Source organism: Chinchilla lanigera, unplaced genomic scaffold, assembly GCF_000276665.1.
Source record: "Chinchilla lanigera isolate Chin_1 unplaced genomic scaffold, ChiLan1.0 scaffold00021, whole genome shotgun sequence".
Classification (NCBI taxonomy): Eukaryota; Metazoa; Chordata; class Mammalia; order Rodentia; family Chinchillidae; genus Chinchilla; species Chinchilla lanigera.
In genome coordinates this window covers 176,663-187,463 of record NW_004955422.1, presented here as the reverse complement: position 1 = coordinate 187,463, position 10,801 = coordinate 176,663, and the positions used below count along the sequence as shown (strand labels likewise).

Below are 10,801 nucleotides of genomic sequence, written 5' to 3'. Positions count from 1 at the left end.
AGCATGAGAGGCCAAAGGTGAATAGAACTTCTATCTTGTGAAAAGGTGAGACTATACAGTAAGTCAACAGTACTGATACCTTAATGCCAGATATACTAGAAATTTCAGAGCCATGGGTAGATAATGGAGCTTGGAGAAGTTGGTGGGTACCACTCTAGAGTGTCATCCAACTCATTCTAGAGCTACGCAGAAATTAATACAGATGTCCAGACAGTTTGTACCAAAAGGATGTGATGAAGCTGGGGATGTCTGTCAAACTTCATGGAAGCACAAGTGTTCTTCACTGAACATGCCCAAGTGGTAGCAGATGTTATCATTAGGTAAATGACCTTAATAATGATAATCTTCATGCTTTCTGAACTTCATACTTTATGTTCATCTACCTTTTTTTTTTGGTGCCTGGAATTGAACTCAGGACCTTGGGCTTGTGAGGTCTGAGCTACATCCCCAGCCTTGTTCATGTACTTTTGTCCCCATGTAATATTTTACATGACAAGTTTGAATTTCATGGACAAACATGAAGAACTATTATTTTACCAGGGAGATTCACCTTCTCCTCCCCATTGTATGCCTGTATTCCTCAAACCACCATGCATCCACCTTCAGGTCATAAGTTTCCATACTTAGCGTTAGTCATTGCCGTGAACTGTCACAGACAAGCAAAATTATCCTCAGCTTTTCATGATGAGTTTGGGTATATGAAGCTATTTGTCACAACAGTTCATGTATTTACATAAAAAACAATGTAAATATAATGATTACATCATATAAATTGCGCTTTGATGTTATCTTTATTGAGATAATATTGACAAAATATGAAATAAATGTAACAGTACACAAATAAGTAAAAGGTATCCCCAATTTGTGGTTTAAAAGGGTTGATATTGTTAAAATATCCTTACTATAGAATACAATCACAGATTCAAGCAATTCCTATTAAAACTCTAATGTAATTTTTCACCCTAATAGAAAAATAATCCTAAAATTTATATAGAACCATAAAAGACCCCAATAAGCCAAAGCAATCTTGAGCAAAAATAATAAAGCTGTAAGAATATGATCTTGCTTTCAAAACATATTACAAAACTATAGTAATCCAAGCTGCATAGTACTAGCATAAAAACAATGCAATCAGATTCAAAATCCAGAAATAAACTAAATATATGGTCACTTGAGTCTTGACAAAGGTACCAAGTATTCACAATGAAGAGAGGATAGTCTCTTCAGAAAATGGTACTGAAAAAACTAGACATGCACAAACAGAATAATTAAACTGGATTTTTGTTTTACACTGTACACAAAAATTAACTTTGAATAACAGTTTTAAGTGACCTAAAACTGCAAAGCTGCAAGAGGAAAACGTAGACAAATAAGACTGGATCATAAGCATAAGCTTTTTTGTCTCATACAGGCAGACCTTTATATGACTACAAGTGGATTTTTTCTTGACAGAAACCTTGCAAATGTCAGTGTACCTGATAAAGTCCTTGGAGTTAAAGTATTTGTTGCTCAATAAGCAGAAGATAAAATAAATGATTGATGCATTTACTCCCCAAAATGGCTTTATGTGTAGATGAAGTCACATATTTTTACAGACAACTTTTTTATAATAGAATATTGCCAAAGGTAGACTGATTAGTGAGGAAATAATTTATTTTTTATTTTTTATTTTTTTTGGTTTTTCTCCGGTACCAGGAACCAAACTCACGACCTTGTGCTTGCCAGGCAGGCGCTTTGCCGCTGAGCTAAATCCCCAGCCCCTGTGAGGAAATAATTTAAATAGCTCACAATCATCTGATAATAATAGCTTGGAGGGACCAAAGAGAAGTTCAGGTTATACTATTTTGTCATATGCTGAGAATCTGTTGCAATTTATGGAGTGAAGCCAAATTGTAAAACAAGGGATAAAACAAATTGTAGTTCCCCTAGAGGTCTACCTAGAATTCTCTGTAAAGTCTGAATAAGGTGAAGGTAGGAAAGAGTTCCCTACTCTTCAGGGCTATTTTTTTTTTTTTTACTCTAAATTTTGTTGAATTCATTTATCTTATTAGTTTATCTATTCAGCCAATATTTGTTGAGCACTAGACAATGTGCTACTTTGAGGTAACTATTTTTCTAGTAGGAAATTACTTTAAGACATATAATTTTATAATAAATAGAAATTTCTGTCTGCCATGCAAAGTTCTTTTGAGTCATCACTCTTTCTGATGTTATTGGAATAACAGAGGTAACATGGGAAATAATAATGGTTCTGAGGTTTGTAAGGAAATTAAAAACAATGGTATGCACTTTATCATTTACTCATTGGTGGTTAGATGACCCATTGCCTCTGCAGCCTTAAGCTAGTTAGATATCACAATGTTGTAGGCAACAGATGACCATTAGTTATGATAAATAAAAACAAGTGGCAGTATCAAAGAAAAATTACTATATTTTAGTAATACAAAATGAAGTACTATATACTGCCTGCCCAATATAGATGCTGGTTTCAAACAGTAAGTAGTATAGTTATCTGACCTTTTATATTATCATTCATACAATAGTATCATATGGCAGAATATCATAACAGTTAACTATATGGCATGGCAAATCAATAATGTTTTAGATACTGGCTCATCAATATATCTGTTTTGATAACTTTCCCTTTATTTCAGTTTCCTGATCTATAAAATGGAGACAATAGCAATGCCTACCTCTTTGGAGTATTATAGATTACTGCTCAACACCAATGCATTTTATTATTTTTTATTAGAATAAAACCTTTGAATACATACATTGAAATATTAGTAAAATTTCTCTTATATGAGATTTTTATATGTAAAATATAATATGATGAATATGATATGATAGCTATGATATATATCATATATATGATTGACAAATTAGAAGTAAGGAGAAGTTCAAATAATTATCTAAATTACCCTCTGTTTCAAAGTTATTTTAATATATGTTAATTTATTTAATTTGTACTACTATTTTCTCTTAGTGCATTAAAGAAAGTTTAGTGTTATTATTCCTTTTTTTTGTAAGAAGGAATCATTTTTGTCTATGTCTTACATTCTACTTTGAAAATAAAATGTATTAACTACTCTTATTCTCTTATTATTTTGTTATGAAATTTTGTTTTATTTTCACATAAAAAATTAAGCCTTAATTTGGTAGAATTTCCCATATATGCAGAATAGTCCTGGGCTAGGATTTCTCTTTTTTCTTACATCATTTCTACTTCTTTCAATGGCCAATCTGTAAATTACCCCGACTGACATTTTCTGCTTCTTGGTGACTTCATCTGTCATGTCCTTCTGACTTGCTGGAGCTGAATTACTACGGAGCTTCAGTAACACTTACCTGTCATCTGAAATAGCGTTACGACTACACAGCTTCCTAATGGCGTTTTTCATCTGAGCATTTCTTAAAGTATAGATTAAGGGATTTAACATGGGAGTTATCATGGTGTAGAACACAGTAACTGCCTTATCAATGGGTAAAGTAGCTGCCGGCCTCATGTACACAAAGATGCAGGGGACAAAGTATAAGACGACCACTGTGATATGAGAGGCACAGGTGGAGAGAGCTTTGCTCCTCCCCTCCACACTGTGGCCCTTTAGGGAGCGCAGGATGACCACGTAAGAGACCAACAGCAGGAGGAAGTTCAACAGACAGATGAAGCCACTGTTGGCAGCAACAAATAGTCCCAGCGTGTGGGTATCGGTGCAGGCCAGGCTGAGCAAGGGGTTCAGATCACACATAAAGTGATCTATGACATTCGGGCCACAGAAGGGCAAGCGGAAGATGAAGAGGATCTGTATGGTTCCGTGCAGAAAGCCTCCCACCCACGACACTCCCATTAGCAGGCTGCACAGTCTCCGGTTCATGATGGTCGTGTAGTGCAGGGGCTTGCAGATGGCCACATAGCGGTCATAGGCCATCACAGTCAGCAGGATACCCTCAGCACCTCCGAAGAAATGTTCCCCAAAAACCTGGGTCATGCAACCGTTGAACAGGATGGTCTTCTTTTCGTGGAGTGAATCTACAATCAGTTTAGGGGTATTTACAGAAGAGTAGCAGGTATCAATGAAGGAGAGATGGGCCAAGAAAAAGTACATGGGTGACCCCAACAATGGGCTGGCAGTGATGGTGACCACAATGAGCACGTTTCCTACCATGGAGATGATGTAGATGGCTAAAAATACAGCAAATACAATTTTCTGCATCCTTGGATTCTCTGTAAGCCCCAGTAGAACAAACTCTGTCACATTATTCTTATCCTCCATGTACTTCCCCTGCTAATTACATTACCTAAAAAAGAAACTTATTAAGATCTTGAATTTATTATACTTCATCATTATGACAAGTAATAAATGGTTGGATTATATAGAGCTGTGAATTCTTAGAAGGTTTTCTTGAGATGGAAATAAATGTTCTTGATCCTTGAAGATTATCCTTTTGTTTAACAGATGAAGCCTCTGTTAAGGGAATATTGTGAAGAACTTCTATAAAAGTATAAGGCTGGAAATCGTCTGTGTGCATTTAATCATCTGCATTGGTTTGTGGTGGTAGATTCAGCCCCTATTAACAGTTAAACTACAAAAGGGAGATTTAGGATGCACATAAAGGCCACAGAAGCAAAGCTAGGGAATTCGCTCTTTATTCTTTAGAAGATGGGAATGTCAGCAGGCCCCTGGGAATATGAGCAGCATGATGAAGAGGAATGTGAGGAAGTGGGAATCTTTGGATATTCCTCTTTTAAAAGTCTTTGTTTATCTTGGAGAAATGGGTTGAGATTCAGAGAAAGAAACACCAGTGAGAATAACTTTAACCCATAGTTGATAAGAGGGGTAACTGAGCATTGAGGATGGAATGTAAAATAATTTATACTGCTTATTGCTTAGCTCCAATTAACTTTATAGTACCTGATAATATATGGCCTCTAGTAATTAACTGCTATGGGAAAGGCAGTGTAATAAGTGCTTTGCACATAGGATTCCATTTAACATTTATAATAAACTCTGTGGTTGATTTTCAATTCATACAACTTGCAGATAAGGCAACAAACTCAGAGACAGATGTCAATAACAGCAGTAACATAAAATACTTACAATAATTACCCATAGTAACTTTGTGAAATCAATAGCTATTGTGAAAATGTTAATAGAAGACAAAAGCTTACTGAACAGCAGTACGTTCTAAATGTTTTTTTCTGACATTTGCTGATTTAACCCTCACTACAAACACACACATTATTATCATATTATACTTAATAAAAAATAGAGAAATTAAATAATATGTCTGTTACCAAGCAGCTAATGAAAGTCAGCCAAGATTAGAGCAGATTATTTGTGACAATTTTTCGTCCCAAATTCTGATCCCAGGCTCTATATTGTTATATTATAATAAAAACATTTAGCTAATAATCTCCTTTTGATATGACCATTAAAATTATAATTACTACTTCATTAGCAGAAAATTTGAATGGAGGAATTCCATAAGCACGTGTACACACACACAACACACAAATGTTGTCTTTGAATTTTCAAATAATAATAAAAATGTAGCATTGCATTTATTAAAATATTTTGACCTTTGTCTCTCCTACAACCCCAGGTCTTCCCACTTCAAGCTCCCTCTAAATCATGGGCCCCCCAATTTTTCGGAAAATTGTTTAAAATAACTACCATAGTGTTAAAAAATATTAAATTTAGAATCAGCAACAATTATTTATTTTCTACTTGAAAGTTTTCTTAGCCAGGGTACATTTCATAGCACCTTACAACCTTATTTCTTCATTTTAATGTAAGGATAGTAATAATCACCTTACAAATTTTTATAAGAATTGAGAGGGAACATATATGAAAACCTCCACCACAGTAGTGTGGACTCACATTTTCATGTACCTTTAGGAGCAAGTATATTCCTAAGAGCTAGGGAGAACAGGTGGCAGAGTAATAATTAACAGAGAAATATCCAACCATGTAATAAGCTCTGGAATAATGATGTCCAGTAGTACTCTGAAGTATGTCACAGGAACCTTTGTTATCCACAGCAGCTGATCCCAGAAAGGGTTCTTTGTTTGTACTTGGAATAAAGAGCTGGTGATTTCTGCTTCGTAATAGTCATATTTATATTTGTAGAGAGCATATTTAGATTTCATAATGCTTATGCTTAATATTATTATAGAGCTATTTCATGGTAAGAGCACAGTGTCTAGTATCAACAGAGTTGAGTCTTAAAAACCACTTAATCTCAATGAGCTTCAAATTTTTCACCTGCTAAATGAGGTTAATAATATTCAGTCTGTTGCAGATTGGTGTAAGGTACCTTCACTACATTTGGAGTGTTGAACTCTGATGATTACTACATATGAAAAATAACGATCTCTTATTAGTATCAACATTATAAAAAACTTACCTTAGTTGTCTTAGTAGTTAGATGATCCTAGTGACATCTGGGACCATTCAGAAACAATCCCAACACAAGTTGACTTCTTCTAGGAATTAGTTTCACCATGAAAGATATGTCACAACTGGTAAAGGAACAGTTCTGAAAGTTCAATATCAAACTAACAGTTAAGAAAGTCTGTATGTATTAAACAAGTTAAAGTTTTTGTATGTCATACTTGAGATACTACCAAAATGAAGCTGTCTGAAAAAAGAATGTTCTTACAACTGTAAATCTTTCCATAAAGCTCAAACTTCAGGTTTTCTCACAAAAACCTTGAGTCCTGTATTAGAGTGGATTTATTTGAAAAATGATGAAGAATTAACTCCTATACAGAGCTCTGGACCCACAGCCCAAAAAGTAGAAAGTGTGGGGGACACAGGTGTAAATGGGTCATTGTCTCCAGGATTAACATTGGATATGCAAAGGACAACCAGCATATTTTCCTTTGCAGTTCATGGATATGTAAAGCAATTGCTATCAAGGTTCATGGACCTTGTGCTTTTTCTGCTGCTTTCTCTCCCAGGAATTAATTATCTCTTTTGAAAATAATAAAAAAAAAAAAAATAATGAAAATAATAGAGTTTGTCTTAAATGGAGGTATTCTGGAGAGACATGTTTTGAAAATAGCCTACTCTTGAGTGGGGAGTTATATTCCTTACACTTGGAACCTAAGCCTTTCTCTAACTGAATCTTTATTGTTAAGAAAGCTTAATAACATGTTGGCTCTGCTACATTAATAGCATGTTGGCTGTGATAAATTTAGTGGTTCATCCATGTTGCAGTTTGTGTGTTGACTGATATTATAGAAAAAACTTGCTTTCTTATTAAACTTTTTCAGGAAACCCACTATTGTGTGCTTAAGATACAAAAAAGTAAGAGTATAAAATTTATAGTAGTCATGTTATTTACTTAATTTATAATTATGATTTTATTTTAAAATATTTTTATGATAAAGATTGTATATATCCAAAGTATACAATGTGGTGATTTGATAAGTGCACATCTTGTGTAATGATTTTTACAAATTTATACATACACCATCACTGATGATGTACCATAGATGTATGGAATTTGTTACTCTTATAACTGAATCCCTCCTCCAGTAATCACCACTTTCCTTTCTGTTTCTATGAATTTGACTCTTTTAGAATCCACATATAAGTGAGAATATGGAGTTTATGTCTTTGTGTCCAGCTTATTTCACTTGGCATAGTGTCCTCCAGGTCCTCCCATGTCATTATGTATGGCAAGATCCCAGCTAGATGACCACAGCAGGTCTGTAATTTTTGCTCTCTGGGAGATTGAAACAGGAGGATCAAAGTTTCAAGTCAAGTATGGGCAACTTAGTGATTTAGCAAGACCTAGTTTCAAACTTAAAAAAAAAAGGTAGAAATGTAACTCACTGTGAAGGCCCTAAATTCAATCTCCTGTCATACAAACAACACACACACACACACACACACACACACACACACAAAATAAAAGAATAAGAAAAAAAGGCAATATCAATTGCTGCTGTGATGGTGGTGCCAGATAGGAGAGTGTAAGCCTGTTCCTGTGCCTCTTCCATTTCTCCAGGAAGGTGGCACTGGCAGGAAAAGTGCAAACCAATGTCCTGAGCCTTCTCCATTGTCTGCTGGACATCATGGCAGTGCCTTCAGAAAGAGTGTAAGTCCACATACTGTTCCTCTTCCATTGTCTTCAGGGGGATGACACCAGTGAGAGGAGTGCAAATCCATGCCTGGCACTTCTGCATTGCCCTGGGGTGGTGGTACCAGCAAGAGAAGACATCCAGAGAAACAGACACCTCCTAGGAAAGCTTCAACAGCAGTGATTAAAGCTATCTAATATTAGAAAGCTAAAAGCATCAACACAGAAAACAAAATAAAATAGAAAATAGAAAATGACAAGAAGAAGAAGAAGAAGGAGGAGGAGGAGGAAGAGGAGGAGGAGAAGAAGAAGAAGAAGAAGGAGGAGGAGGAGGAGGAGGAGGAGAAGAAGAAGAAGAAGAAGATGAAGAAGAAGAAAAATGCAATCCCAAATGCCCAGCCTACCCAGGACAAGGCCAGAACACAAAGAGATACAGGAAATCAGAATGTAGCAAATGGAACTCTCTGAAATAATAGCAGCAGAGGTGAAAAAACAAATGAAAGAGGGCATAGAAAAAGTAATCTCTAAGGTGCAAAAAGAAAGCACTGCCAAAATAAAAGACATTAAAGCAGACACAGATAAACAAATAGAACAGCTCAGAAAAATGAAGGAAACCATCAATGCAAAACATAGGCAAGAAATGGAATCAGTGAAACAGATCCAAACAGAAATGTAGGAGATTAGAAACTCCACTGAAAGTACACATAGCAGATTGAATGTAGGTGTGGGTAGAATATCACATCCAGAATACAGGAATGAAACTAGAGACCAGGAAAAGAAAGATATGTTAAAAACTTCAAGAGACTATGAATCCTGAGAAACAACTCTGAAGATATCAATGTGTAATACAACAACCACTGTTAATTTCCTACCACTTTGCCTGTAACTCTGTATTGCTTGTATTGTTCTTATGCTATTTTGTAAATGGATGTCTATTTGTTAATATGTTTTCTTTCTTTCATTTTTAAAATAACTTTTAAAAAAAAGACTACAAAAAATCCAAAAGATATAGGATGAAGCAAAGAAGAACAACATAAGACTGTCTGGCATCACTGAGAAAACTGGTGACAGTGCAAAAACCATTAAAACCCTCTTCACAGAAATGATAGTAGAAAACTTGGATAAAGAATTTGACATACAAATAAATGAAACATATAGAACTCCAAAAAGCCATGACCAAAATAAATCCACACCAAGGCATATAATAATCAAGATTCCAGAAATTCAGCACAAGAACAAAATATTAAAAGCAGCTAGAGAAAAAGAAACATATCACCTATAAAGGAAAGCCCATCAGAATCACAATAAACTTCTTACCCAAACCTTAAAATCAAGAAGATCTTGGAGTGAAGTATTTCAAGCCCTAAAGGAAAACAATCTTCAACACAGATTGATGTTTCCAGTAAAACTATCTTTCAAAATTGATGGATAAGTAAGATACTTCCATGAAAAAGAACAACTGAACAAATTTATGACCACCAAATCAGTTCTACACAATCCTCTGAAAGACATATTAGAAAGAGATAACAAAGACCACCCAAAGACAGCAATACCAATACAAAGAAGCTGCCAGGTAGGTCAAGCAATTAATCAGACAGAAAGAAAGGGATCAAACAACAGGGAGATAATGAAAAAGAAAAACCAAGACATATTATTTATAAACATCAGTATAAATGGTTTCAGCTCACCAATCAAAAGAAACAGAATAGCAGAGTGGATCAAGAAGCAAGATCCAACAATATGCTGCATTCAAGAAACACATTTAACCCCAAAAGAAATTCGTAGACTAGAAGTCAAAGGATGGAAAACAGTTCTCTATGCCACAAGAACCCAGAAAAACACAGGGGTAGCTATTCTGTTTGCAGACAATGCAAACTGTAATCAAAAGTGACAAGGCTGCTACATCCTTGTTAAGGGAAAACTCCAACAAGAGATAACAATTATAAATATTTATGCACCAAACACAGGTTCACCCAGCTACATAAAACAAATATTAACTGACATGAAAAACCAAATAAGCACTAACACAGTTTTACTGGGAGATCTTAATACTCCACTCTCACAAATGGATAGATCAAATACATAAAAAATCAACAAAGAAATATTAGAATAAATGAAGCTTGTGAAGAAATGGACTTGATAGATGTGTACAGAGTGTTCCCCCCTAAAACACCAGAATACAACTTTTTCTGAGCTGCACATGGGTTGTTCTACAAAATAGATCATATGTTAGCTGATAAAATATGTTTAAGTAAATGTAGAGGAATTGAAATCATCCCATGCATACTCTCTGACCATAGCACAGTGAAACTGGAAATCAATGACAAAAGAAACCACAAAAACTACATACCACATGGAAATTAAACAACACCCTTCTGAACAACCAATGGGTGACAGAGGAAGTTAAAGATGAAATTAAACAGTATATACAAATTAAATGATAATGCTGATATAACCTACCAATACTTATAGGATAATGAAAGCAGTCTTATGAAGGAAATTTATAGTGATGAACTCACACATCAGGAAAACAGAATGAGCTCCAATAAACAACCTAATATTAATCCTCAAATCTGCAGAAAAAGAACAAATCAAACCCAAAGCTCATATGATGGAGGAAATTATAAAGATAAGAGCAGAAATTAATAAATAAAGACTAAAAAATGCAAATAATCAATTAATCAAAAAGTTGTTACTTTGAAATAATAAA

General features: G+C 34.8%; 1 protein-coding gene across 1 annotated transcript; it reads right to left on the bottom strand.

Annotated features, from left to right (window-relative positions):
- Window positions 1-3,344: 3,344 nt before the first annotated feature.
- LOC102013837 (olfactory receptor 4C46-like) lies at window positions 3,345-4,274 on the bottom strand. The gene has a single exon (XM_005383940.1). It carries the CDS (start codon window positions 4,272-4,274, stop codon window positions 3,345-3,347), a length of 930 nt encoding a protein of 309 aa, XP_005383997.1.
- Between the last annotated feature and the right edge of the window lie 6,527 nt (window positions 4,275-10,801).

Coding starts and splice junctions, on each gene's coding strand:
- LOC102013837 (XM_005383940.1), bottom strand. CDS start 4,274: ATGGAGGATAAGAATAATGTGACAGAGTTTGTTCTACTGGGGCTTACA.